General features: G+C 40.1%; 1 protein-coding gene across 2 annotated transcripts in view; it reads right to left on the bottom strand.

Moving 5' to 3' along the window:
* LOC107753121 (calsenilin-like) overlaps positions 1 to 11,600 on the bottom strand; it is a 68,655-nt gene extending 57,055 nt beyond the window's left edge. For both annotated transcript variants that reach the window (XM_016569237.1, XM_016569238.1), the window contains exon 1: positions 11,463 to 11,600. In XM_016569237.1, coding sequence (XP_016424723.1) covers positions 11,463 to 11,468 — 6 coding nt within the window. In that variant the 5' untranslated portion in view covers positions 11,469 to 11,600. The remainder of the gene's footprint in view (positions 1 to 11,462) is intronic.
* Between the last annotated feature and the right edge of the window lie 2,057 nt (positions 11,601 to 13,657).

Raw genomic sequence — 13,657 nt, 5'->3', positions numbered from 1 at the left:
AAAATTAGCATCTGATGCATCTCTCAGCAGTGCACGCAATGGCTCAGCAACAGAAGCGAAGTTAGGCAGGAATTTGCTGTACCACGAAATCAGGCCCAAGAATGAGCGCAGGGAAGCAAGGTCGTGCGGTGCAGGGGCATCAATGACCGCAGACATGTGTTCATCATCTGGAAGAATTCCTTTCTTGGAAATGACATGTCCAAGAAATTTTAGGGACGACTGGCTGAACGTACACTTCTCCCAGTTCAGTTCCAGTCCTGCATCAGATAAGCGCTGCATGACAGTGCGCAGCGTCGCATCATGAATATCCTGAGTAGTGCCATATACGATAATATCGTCTAGGTAATTCCTGACTCCATGTATGCCTTGAAGAACAGTTTCCATCATTTTTTGAAACGCTGCCGGCGCAGAGGCAAGGCCGTACGGAACCCGGCAATATCTGAAGAGGCCATCGTGCGTGATAAAAGCTGTGATGTCTCGGCACTCCTCGTGTAAAGTAAGCTGATGGTAAGCAGCCGCTAAATCAATTGTAGTGAACACGGAGGCACCTCTAAGATCACTCAAAAGTTCCTCCATGTGCGGCAGAGGATGGCTGTCAACAATTAGTGCCTTATTTGGCTCACGCAGATCAACACAGAGACGAATTTTACCTCCTTTCTTTGCGGTCACGACAATAGGCGAAATCCAAGGAGAAGAATCGATTTTCTCGATTATGCCCTTTTTCAATAGGGAGTCCAGTTCTGCAGAAACAGCTTGTCGGACAGCGAACGGCAGTCGGCGTAACTTTTGGCGTACCGGGGTAGCATCAGGTTTGACTGTAGGCTTATGAACGAAGCCTTTCACACAGCCCACAGAAGAATTTGGAGCAGGAATGGTTTCACCAACAACTGCATGCAAGTCGTCAGATGCAGACACGGCATCAAAGTGAAAAGAACATTTCAAAGCTCGAATTAAGTCCATACCCATTAATGCAGAGCCACCTTTGACAATGTATAGACACGCAGGTGTTACCTTATCATGCAGTGAGACGTCTGCATGTAAACATCCAAGGACCGGAATATCCTCTTTCAAGTACGTGACTAGTTTCACTTTAGGAGCCGTGAGTGAGCAGTCCGAAAAATGTCTTTTGTACACGGCTTCAGGCAAAATTGACACTGCAGAGCCAGTGTCCACGACTAATTTAGTCTCAGCTGAAAGTCCATTTGATGTTGTAACACGAACACTGCATAAAAGTTTGTCTGCCGAAGTATTCACAGCATCAGTCAAGAGAACAACCACGTCAGGGACTACTTCCCTAACATCCTTAGAAGAACGGCATACTTTAGAGAAATGTCCGATCTTACCACAGGTACGGCATTTGGCACGGGCAGCAGGGCAATCGGCAGCATTAGCAAGGTGATTTTTAGCTCCGCATCGATAACACATGCGATTTACTCTTCGTGTAGTATCAGCAACAGATTTTGCTCCGTCAGAACGCGACGTGCTCTTTTTCCGATGCCGAAATGGCTTGGATGCCACGGCATGAACCGAACTTTGCGCACTGAGCATGTCCGAGTTTGAAAGCGCTTGTTCCACCTGACACGCAATAGTAACAGCAGAGTCCAGCGTTAGTGACGGTTCCAACAAAAGTCTGTCTCGTACTGCTGGGGCATACGATCGCTCGACCAGCTGGTCCCGCAGCATTTCGCTCTCCATTTCAGCATAAGCACATAATGAAGCTAATTCCCGCAGAGCAGACAGAAACTGTGGAATTGTCTCATCAGCACGTTGAGAACGCTTACGAAAACGGTGTCGAGCGACCACAACATTAACTTTCGGCGTGAAATGATCCTCTAGCGCTTTCATTGCATGTTCAAATGTAGTTCCCGTATCAGGCAGGGTGTAAAACAGCCGCTGGCCTTCGGTACCCAAGCTGTGTAACAATACAGCACGCTTTCTTGCATCAGGCCAGGAGCCACCCGTAGCATTAATGGCCAGCAAATAGTTCTCGAACATTTTCCGCCAAGTAACAAAAGGAGTCGCAGGCTCTCCGCTGCATGGCAGAAAAGGCGCAGGCGTAGGCAAGGAAACCATCGTCGCCAATTTGTTGTTTCCTCGGGTACTCAGTAACTGCACAAGTAAATCCTCTTAACCATTTATTCAACAGATTCTACCTTTTTACAGAACTGTATCTTCTTCTTAGGGAATACTCAGTAGAAGCTCTACACGTAACAATATACTGCCACCTTGTGGTTAAACTACAAAACACCACAGACTGCAGTTGAAAATTAGCCTGCTGGCTAACACTGGCACGTTTACAGAAATGTTGATTAATGTGTGGTGTGCTTTAAATTAAGAAACAAAAAAAGACTAATATATTGGAGTTTTGTTTCGCCCCTCTTCAGTTCCTCGCCCTCCTCCTCCAGAACCCCTTCCCTCCCTCCTTCCTTCCTTCCTTCCTTAGTTGGACTATATGCGATGCGAGGATGCGCCTTCCTGGGAGGGGGCGAACTGTAACGTGGCTGTTGATTTCTGTGTTAGTTTTCCTTTGACCTAGTTTTCCTTAGTTGTCTTAATTATGTCATTCTGTTCATCTGTGCTTTAATTATCTCATTAGTCCCAGTGTTTAAAAACCCTTCGTTCCTTCTAGTCTCAGTCCGTCTGGGTTTGCGTTTACGTTTGGTTGTGTTTTAATAGTTCTCCTGTATTCTACATTAAAACCCTGATTCTTGACATTTTCCTTCGTTGTGCGCATTTGTGACAACCGAACTGTGACACAGAGGTGGGCAAAGAATAGTGGAGTGGGGGGATGATAAAGAGAGAGCTGTACTCTGCCAGGCTTTACCAGTCAATGTACTGTATCTCAAAATATGAGGTCGGTTTTTATGTTCCGCCTTAACGCACCACAGACCCTTTGACTCAAGACAAGCCTAAAGGCTTCGGTCTTCAAAGAGCTGTTATGACTTCCACCTTAAACACTGAGAGAGAGAGAGAGAGAGAGAAAGTGAGGAAGGGATGTTGCTAGATTAATCAATTATTCAGTACAAGTCAAGGGTTCTGTGATATACAGTAAGTGCTTCTTCAGATCACGCATGAGATATTTACCACCCTGCACATAAGCACAGGCAGGCAACTAAACAACAAACGATTACTCAAACTGTTATATAAGAGCTTGCTAACCTTTTTAAAGGATACAAGTGATCAAGTGATAAAACAACATACGGACTGGTTATTAGTCATCAATATGGGTTTTTTGAATGGCTGATGTCTATACGTACACTATCACACAAGCAAGATACACTGATATTCAGACCAACATGTCAGTGTGGTTATAATTTAAGTTAGTTAGAAAAATAAGTTAATATTGAGTAGCTTACATTTTAGACATAACATTGCTTGTTAAAGCCCCAAAAACTGAAATATCAGTGCATATTCACAGCACGTATCCGAGCAATCAGCAGTGGTATTTCGATCCAAATGATTCCAAGTTTTTGAACAGATCACTTTAGTGAATGATTCAATTACTTACTCATAAAACTCTTGTTTAGTTTCTGAAATATTCAGCATTTTTGAACGAATCGCTTGAGTGAATGAGTCAATTACTGACTCATAATACATTTGTTTTGAACAAATCTTTTGAATAAATCACTTTACTTGACTCACTGATTAAGATTGTCACATTTTGCCACCTATTGGCGTAACAATGTAACTTGCAGAAAGATTCACTGAAAAATATCCGCTACTAAAAATAAATTAAAAGTCTCAATGCTGTTGGACTAAGTATCAGCAATACTGACTATAACTTAATTAAGAATTTAAATATTATTGAAGCCAAAAAATTATGTATTTGAACTACTAATAGCAAATTATTGACATTGAATCAGTGAATCTATTTGCAGTTACATTTCTTCAGTTGCTCATGGTTGTTTATTGATTGTCTGGAATATCAATTTCCAGATATTGAGGATTGGTATTAATCGGCATGAGCTGGCATGAGTTTCAGCCAAGTTTTTCTTCAAATTATCTAAAAACTGGCCTACCTGTTAAATCAGTCTATCAATATTCGCTCTGATTGGCATCCGGTCCTGACTTGTTGCAGCTTTTGATGATGGGCCCTGGAGCTCCAGAATGAGTCCCACATACATGTAGGAGTTTATTTTTAGCTGAGACCACCCTGTGCACATTCTCTCCTGAGACTGAGAGAGACAAAAGAAAGATCCCGCAATCAGCTCACACACCTGCTGCTCCTTGATCCCTGCCGTCAGTCTCTGTAGTGTAAATTATACACTACGCTCACCTTCTCTCCAAAGAGACGAACTCACACTCACAAAATAAAGCTGAAACGCATAATCTCTCCATCTTCCGCGATCTATTTCTCTCTCCTTTATTCCTCCTGATACCTGCTCCAGCTTCATCTGCCTTTCCCGCTCAATAACTTTTGCTGTCAATCTCTCCCTTCCCATACTCGCTTCCTGTCCTCCCACGCCTGATGTCAGATACCATATCTCTCCATCTTCCCCTCCTCGCTCCTCTCCACTAGTTTCTGTATTGCTTTTCCTAAAAACAACCTCCCTGTCTCCTTTTCTGTACATCATTTCCCTAGTTCCTCTCTCTGACACGTTCTCTCTGTACCCAGGATCTGTTACCACATGAGAGTGACACGGTGTTTCTCTAAATATCAAAAGGAGAATGTGAGTGTTGTCTTGTTACAGTCAGTCTCTTATATAATCCCTCTGATCTACCACAAGCCTGCTGCTCCGTCAATCATCCCAGCTCAGGACTGCCCAACTGCTATAACATATACAAAAACAAAAAATAAAAATCTCCTTTCTGAGATAAAAAATTTAATAGTGGAATCTTCAAGAGAAAAGCACTTATAATTAGAATCAGTTTCCCAGAATTCCCAGGAAAAATAATGACAGCGATTTGGATTCCAAAATCTTTAGCAACCTGTAAAATCCCCTTACGAAACATTCGCTCTGTTATATAGCACAAGTCTATTTCACTCTGTCTCCATCCTTCAGGATTAGACGAAATTAATCGACACGGAAAGCCTCTAAATCCTGATGGTGGACTTGGAATCTCAGAAGACCTGATCCTGACTGATCACTGATTGATTGGATTGTGAGATGTCTGGCATTGTTTTGTCGGCCTAAATGAGAGGCTGATTGAAAAGTTGGATGGAAAACAGAGAAAACAGACTCTGCTGTTCCCAAGGTGAAGATTTAGAGGCACATAGATGAGGACGAATGGACAAGAAAAGGGATTGATTTCAAAGCTTCCTCTCCTCTTTCATGAAATTCAAACATTCGGATGCCATGGCATGCCCCTGCCTCCGGAGAAATGCCTCGTCCGTGATTCCACACAAAGGTAGAAATGACCTTTTCAGAGAGGATCCGTCTTGACTTTCCTTCTCTCTTGTAATGGTGGACTAGCGTGTCTACAGTAACCCTTGATAGTCACCAGGAGGGGCATTGTGTAGCCTCTGTGAGTTAAGGTGCCATGATGCTATTTGTGGCTGCGTGTCTCTGTGTCTCTCGGAGTGAGGAGAAGGAAAGAGCGCATGCTTCTCTGTGCTTTATGGAGCTGGTGCATCTGTGAGTGGGTGGAAGGCAGCTCCATTCGCATGTCTGGGTAGGGTGGCAGGTCTGCTAGGGGAGAACATCTATTTATTACAGTGTGTGTGAATGAGTATCGCTGCAGGGAACAGTGGGGGGCAGTGAAAGCAATTGTTTTGGGCAGTGTAACTTGTTTGTATGCACAAATGGCTCCTTGTGATTTCATCCATTTGTGCATGCATATAGTCCTCAGCATGTTTCTGCTTCTCTTTTATGTCTTTTAGAGATCCACAATATATCTGTAGTAAATGGGTTTTCGGCTGATATTGTGTCAGTCGTTACTGTATATGTGTATATAAATGTTTGTACACTCTAAAAAATGCTGGGTTATTATTTTTTTTAACCCAAATGCTGGGTTCAGCCTATTGGGTCATTTTATTGGGTTATTTTTAAAAAATTTTACCAAGCTGCTGGGTAGTTTTTCTGTAACTCAGCTGCTGGGTCATTTTTACTGTCAATACAAATGATGAACCCCCTCAAATTCCTTCCCAGTGCTGGGTCATTGTAACTCAATGTCGGGTAAGCTGTGCCAAACCGGTTAAAACTGGATACATTTGTTAGCCGTCATTTTGTGTTCTGTCCTGAGAGAAAACTTCCTGGGGAAACTTCCTGAATGTATGGTATGTATTACATTGTATTCCTATCAAATTATTACTGTATAAATAGTAAAATGTCTGTAATCTCAAATTTTTCCTTTTTTTTGTTTAAATGTACATTGCAGCTAACCTCTGCTTGGAATGCTAGCCTTCTACAAACGCAAGCTAATGACGCGCCGGTGCCACCACAGAAGTTTCACCTCCCGCCAAACAAATGCACGACCAGGACTGAAACGTGACGCGACTTCACTGTTATATGTAACAGTTTCCGTGAGCTCCACTGACTACAACAGGAGTGCTGTTGATCTAATGCTGTGGTCGCGATATGTGTTTGACGGGTTGAAACTTAAATGTCTGACAGACAAGATGGCACAAGGAAAAGCTGTTTTTGATGTTACTTTTCAAAGATGAATATAAGATAAGTCATGATATAAGTCATAATGAACTGGAACAGCCTACTGATAGCAGTTTTCTTCCCACAGATTCCCATTGGTTGCTCTTGCTGCTCCTGTCACGTCCTAAAGCCTTTACTGAATGTTTTTGAAGATTTTATGATTGTAAAAGACTGAGTTGACATTGAATAAAAAAATATTGTATGTGAACTGTTCTTGTCCTATATATAAAAAACTGATTTAAGAGTGCATTTTTATTATTTAAAATGAAAAAAAACTTCAATAGTTTGACTGACCCACCACTGTAAAAAAAACAACCTAGCAAATGGGTTAATGTATAAAACCCAACAAGTTAGGTCAAAATAACCCAGCATGTGTTCTGTCCAATATTTACCCAGCACTGGGTTTCCAAATAACCAAGAAATGGTTGTTTTTAACCTAGCATTTTTTAGAGTGTAGTTTTACTTTTAGATTACCTTTGCCATCATAACACTAACTTGAAATTAATATGTAGTAACACTAATATTAGTTAAATGTAATATTTAGCAGATCTCAAAATGAATATCAGTTTTTAATAGTGTATACATTATAATGTTGTAATGCCTAAATAGTGTGCATTATTTGGGGGAATTGCGATTTTTCTAACAAAAATTGTGATTGCAATTTAAAAAGTGATTTAAGAAAAATCAGGTTTGCTGTGCTCATTTGTAGGGCTGCACAATTTGGCCAACATTTTTTGATTATGTATCATGTGGCTATAAAATAATAATAATAATAATAATAATTTTACATTACAATTGTTAAACAACATTTACAGTTTTCTTCATTTTCAGACTTTAAAACATCAAACTTTTATTTTCATGGAAAAACCAGGAAGCCTTTTGCCTCAGGAGTTTTTTGCAGCAGGAATTTTTACATTTGATTTTAGTGTTTTAAGACCAGATGAATGGATGGACGGAGGGACGGACAGACAGACAGACAGTTGTGAAGCATGAAGAATGTCTACATATACATGCATGACACAAAATGTGTATGTCACTTTGAACACTTTGTGCATGTTTGATGCGAAGCAAACGGTGCCTCTCTAAGGGATGCTGTTTATTGAATGGCGCACTAAAAAAAACCTGTTTCAATAATGCTTTTGGCTGTCTCTGCCCAGCTGTACGCGCAGGTCTGTTGATAATGGGTCTACAGGGACAGGTTAGAGTCAATGGAGAACACGCACCATTTCTCATCTACTGCTAACAGCCGGCAGGTCAGTCCTCCTCCATTAAAAGGCTACAGATGAAGGAAATTTTGCTGTAACTTGAAAATATGAGACATTTGCTTTGTTTGATCCAACTACAGTAGCATATTTATCATAATTAGTGACACATGGCTGATGAAGCTTCAGTCATACATCTCCAGGTCTGTGCCACCATCTGGGGTAGAAAAGAAGCATTTTATAATGTTGTAATATTAATTTGTTAAATTATTGAGCATCTACAGCATTTATTTGCCATATGCATGTTCTGGGCGTGAAATAAGCATATTACATAGACATTAATGTCAATTAACTGTGTGTTGCATCTTTACTCTTGAGATACTGTATCTCACTTGCTCATACACTGAACACATCAGCATTAATTCATAAGGCCCTCCGGCCTATACTGCACTCGCTGATACTGCGTTTAGTATTCCGTCTACATTCTTCCAATTTATGTTTCTTGTTTAATTCAGGGCGGCGTATATCGCTGTTCCAGGTTCTAGGCTTCCGCTGACTTAAAATTCAGAACCACAGACTGATTAAAACTCGGAGAAGCGAGGCCAAACAATGCACTGCAACCAGTCAATTCAGTTACGGGTGAAGCAGGCCAAAAGAAAGTTCCCTTCAGTTTTCATCAAAGGACTAAAACGTGACTGTACTGCTTCATGATTCTCAAACAGCACCGAAGCAATCTTTCTTGCTGTTGCTACCTCACGACCACGTGCTTGCTTGTAAACAGAGGGAAAAGCACTGACCTCACACCGAACACTTTCAATCATGCTCATCAGAGGATAAATGAGCCCTGGCGGTGCCGGTTGCGCCAGCTCCAGTTCACAGCGGCACTGTATTATACTGTTCCCCCTTTCCAGGCATTTCCTTCCCCTAGTATGGATTACACACCACCCCAAATTATTTATTATTCAGCTTCTCACTCACCTGGACCCTATTGAGACCAGGCCACTGTGTGGTTGTGTGTAAGGGGACATTGAATTACCCTTAATGAAAGAACCTAATCTATACCAACTGATTTGGTGTGAATGGCTGAAGAATGGTGTTTGGTTTCTATATGCCAATAACTGAGGGCAACATGGCCCATGACGTACACTTTGATGAAATCTATGGACACAAATTAAAAGTTGATTATCGATACTGATATGAAAACAAAGCCATAATAGAGAAAAGACAAACACAATCTGAAGAATCCCTTCCTCACAAAAGCCCAATGCTAGATTTTTAAGCAATAGCTTACATAAAAATGACAGTTCACATAAAAATGGAGAACACAGTAGTTCTTGTCATTATGTCAAACTGCCATAAAACCAGCAGGTCTGAATGTGTATCCGCAAATAAGATTAGAGAGCTACACTGTCAAGGCAAAAAGAGTTACGACCAATAGTCCAGGGGTTTTCAATCATTTAGATGACACTGAAACCCAAATGTGATCATCCTGGTGTGAGGGTCCCCCATCCTGAAGTTTAAAAGGCAGCAACTGTGAATATTTTCATGTATAAAGAGCTAATTTATACAGTGAAAAATTATATATATGTAAAATATGATGTGTTTTCTACTCACTAGTATTGTACTGGTCTTTTTTAATAAATCTGCAAAGATGTCAACAATTGTTTTTTTTTCTGTCAATATGGGGTGCTGTGTGTACATTAATGAGGAAAAAAAATTAACTTAAATGATTTTAGCAAATGGCTGCAATATAACAAAGAGTGAAAAATTTAAGGGGGTCTGAATACTTTCCGTACCCACTGTATATAGATAGCTAGATAGATAGACATTTTTTTTTTCTTTTACAAAATATCCCATTAATACCTTAGCACTCCTTTGTGGCCCCCTGAAGGTCCCTGGACCTCAGTTTAAAAATTCCTGTTTTATATGATGATCTGTGCTCTGATAGATCGGTTTTGACAACTGTTCAGATACAGAGAAAACAAACTGTTTATATCAAATCAATCAAAATTTAATAAAAACAAAGCCATTTTCTCTGTTCCAGGGTTGGTAGTTGCTGCATTTGGCCTATGTATTAAGTTTATTTTTTCATCTTTTTTTAATTATGTGATTATGCTGTATATGTAAAACTGCAGCATGAACATTCTTCAAAACATATTCTCTCTCTCTCTCTCTCTCTCTCTCTAAAGAAGCAGGGCTGTTTCTAGGCAGGCGGTTGCCTAGAGTGGCATCTGCTGAGCGTGCACCAAAGATGTCGGACAATGTCAGACCGCAATTTCTACCAAGGAGAAATTTTCATCCTGGATTTTGAAGAACTTCACCACCTAGGGTGCCTAAATCCCTAGAAATGGCAAAGAAGAAATAAAGTCATACTGGTTTGGAACGACCTGAGGGTAAATGCTCACATAATTTTCATTTTTGGGCGAACTATCTCAAGTTAGTGAAGTATTGAAGAAATCTGACAAGACAAAAACAAGTATTATTTAGAAAATAAGTGAAAACTGCCTGATGACTCACACTTAATGTGTTCATATTTTGACATTTCTGTGCCCTTCAGAAACAAATCAGTTGTCTTAAAACATCAGGAAAGCATACTGCTCATTATCCTCAGAGAACAATGATAAATCTAGTTTTTACATGTTAGATCAAAGCTCTCGGGATGCGTACCGGACTGCTCCCTAGGGTACAACAGAATTTAATCCACACAATTATTTCAAAGCTGACATAAACAAATGATTGAACCTTTTAAATGTCAAACCTTTCATGCGGTGACTGAGAATGATTCTCACAGCTAGAAGCCATCATACACTACAAGGTTCAAAACTCATCAGCTTGAAACCCTCTGACTCACAAACATGAGTCAACAGCATGAAGCCACCCGTTCATCATATTAGATAATCCTTGAGGTCCAAAGCAAAATCTGCAGATCAATCATTAAAAGATAAACAAATTGGATTTGAATGCCACAGAACGTTCAAAACATTAGGTGTGCTTAGATCCCCCAAACTAAGAGGAGATGAAAACAAGAAAAAAGGGAAAAATAAATCAAATCTGGGAATAAGCCTCTTATGTACAGAGGCTGGCGCGCAATGCTTTCTAAATTTACGCGACCTCACTCGACCTAGTCGTACGTTTCTGCACAACTTTTAATTCCTCTAACTCTCCGTGTTTTTCCCTCTTCACTAGAAGAGCATGTCATTCCATTTGAAGAGATTTTTCACCCGAGAGTATGTAGACTAAATTGCAGGGGCACTCAGCGGCTTTGAAGCGAGAAGCATCTCTATTCTGTAGAGGTCCACAAGAGCGGCGGAGAGTCAGTCATCTTCACTGCCCAAACGGTAATTATATATCATACATAATAATACACATCATATAAGACACATTAAGACGCAACTTAGACGGACGCGATGATTGACACCGCGACCTCTCGCGCTCTGAGGACGCGCGAGCTACAGTTCGAGTGAATTATGTCAACTTAGTCGATCATTACAGTAAATGATCGTATTAGAAACCACAATGATAAATGCATTCTGATTTAGAATATAATTTCTCTAATTTATTAGCGTTTATTAATTATACCGTACATGATTCCTACTTGATGCCACACTATTTATTTTTCTATTTTTAAAAAAGACATCCGTTAGGAATAAAGGTGCTATGATCGATTCCTCACCTGCATTGTGTTCTCGTGATGAATCCTCCTCAAGAGCTGAGAAGAAATGTCTTTCTTCCACTCACTACAGGAGCAGCAGCTTCACCGCGCAGATCTGTCAAGTGGAATGTGAGAGAATGCCCAAGCCTCTCTCGCCTCTTTTCTCCGCTCCTCTCTTGTGAGTGTTCGTGTGTGTGTGTGTGTGTGTGTGTGTGTGTGTGTGTCAAAAAGAGTGAGCGCCCAGCCTGTTTCTGTGGCTTCATCCATTTGAAGTCATTTATTATATTGGCAGATTAAGAAAGAGGCGCATAAACTTCCGCTGGCAGATTAGGACGCAAATAGAATATGTCGAGACCGTCAAGTGACAATAAAAAGACCTTTAAAGTTAAGCGATGGTTTTCTCACCTTCTGCGTTATATGGTAAAAACTCCATTAGCGTTCCTGTAGCACGAACAGTAGCGCATGGTAGCAACGTCGAGGTCATGGGTTCGATTCCCAGGCAATGCCAACTGAAAAGATGTTTATCTTGAATGCAGTATAAGATGCTTTTTGTTAAAAGCATCTGCTGAATGTGTATTTTGGTCTATTTCCAAATGGAATTTTGGAATGCTGCATACTGTACATTATAAGGGCAACATTATGACACAGTCCACAATAAAAAAATTCAAACAGCAGTATTCTTGTCACTTAACTTTATTTTATTGCATGTTTAATTCTGCAAGCGGTGTCCAGTTAAAGGAATAGTTCACCCAAATAAAGATTTGCTGAAAATTGACTAACCCTCAGGCCATCCAAGATGTAGATTAATTTGTTTCTTTATTGAACAGATTTGGAGAAATGTAGCATTACATCGCTCATCAATGGATCCTCTGCAGTGAATGGGTGCCGTCAGAATGAGAGTTTAAATAGCTGACAAAAACATCACAATAATCAACAAGTAACCTACACAGCTTCAGACCATACATTAACATTTTGTGAAGTGTCTTTATAAGAAACAAATCCATAATTAAGGCATTTAAATTTAAACCATCAATTCTGGACCAAATAGGAGTCCATAATCCAAAATAACGTTAATCTCCTGTTATACTCTCACATCAAAATCCACTGACATATTTGTTTAGAACTGTTTTGGACTATTTTCCCTTGTAAATGGTGCTTGATCTGTGCATATGTCCCTCTTGATTCAGACCAGATGACTTTTTTAATGGAGTTTTTTAGCCAGAAACAATGGTTTGAAGAAAAAGGTCTGACGGCACCCATTCACTGCAGTGGATCCAATGGTGAACAAGTGATACAATGCTAAATTTCTAATTAAAAATATGCTTATTGCACATATTATATATACTATATCTTGCATCAATACTACTAAAAGCAGTAAGGAGCAATTCCAAACACAGCCTATATAGCCAGCGCGGTTCCTCTGTTAGGTTCTATATTGACCAAAGACTAAAAAGACCAGAGGCATTTCTCAAACCATAATTAAAAGTCTCCAGGAGATTCCTCTGTTCAGTAATGCGTCAGTGAATCAATTTGCACTGCTTCCACTAATAGCATGTCTGGACGTTTAGATAGACGGCTGTGGCTGAGTATCTGCAGTCAGCCTCATATGCGCTCTGTGATGTTACATGCACTCAACGTCCTCTGGGACATCACATGCACTGTCAGCCCCCTGTGACGTCACTTGCACTCTCTGCCAAGGAACCAGAAGCACACTGCAGTTAGTAGTCAGAATGAGAGTTTAAATAGCTGACAAAAACATCACAATAATCAACAAGTAACCTACACAGCTCCAGACCATACATTAACATTTTGTGAAGTGTCTTTATAAGAAACAAATCCATAACTAAGGCATTTAAATTTAAACCATCAATTCTGGACCAAATAGGAGTCCATAATCCAAAATAACGTTAATCCCCTGTTATCCTCTCACATCAAAATCCACTGACATATTTGTTTAGAACTGTTTTGGACTATTTTCCCTTGTAAATGGTGCTTGATCTGTGCATATGTCCCTCTTGATTCAGACAAGATGACTTTTTTAATGGAGTTTTTTAGCCAGAAACAATGGTTTGAAGAAAAAGGTCTGACGGCACCCATTCACTGCAGTGGATCCAATGGTGAACAAGTGATACAATGCTAAATTTCTAATTAAAAATATGCTTATTGCACATATTATATATACTATATCTTGCATCAATACTACTAAAAGCAGTAAG

The sequence above is a fragment of the Sinocyclocheilus rhinocerous genome, unplaced genomic scaffold (assembly GCF_001515625.1).
Source record: "Sinocyclocheilus rhinocerous isolate Xijiao unplaced genomic scaffold, SAMN03320098_v1.1 scaffold20, whole genome shotgun sequence".
Lineage (NCBI taxonomy): Eukaryota > Metazoa > Chordata > Actinopteri > Cypriniformes > Cyprinidae > Sinocyclocheilus > Sinocyclocheilus rhinocerous.
The sequence above is the reverse complement of the archived record's forward strand: the minus strand, read 5'-3'. Positions and strand labels throughout refer to the sequence as shown.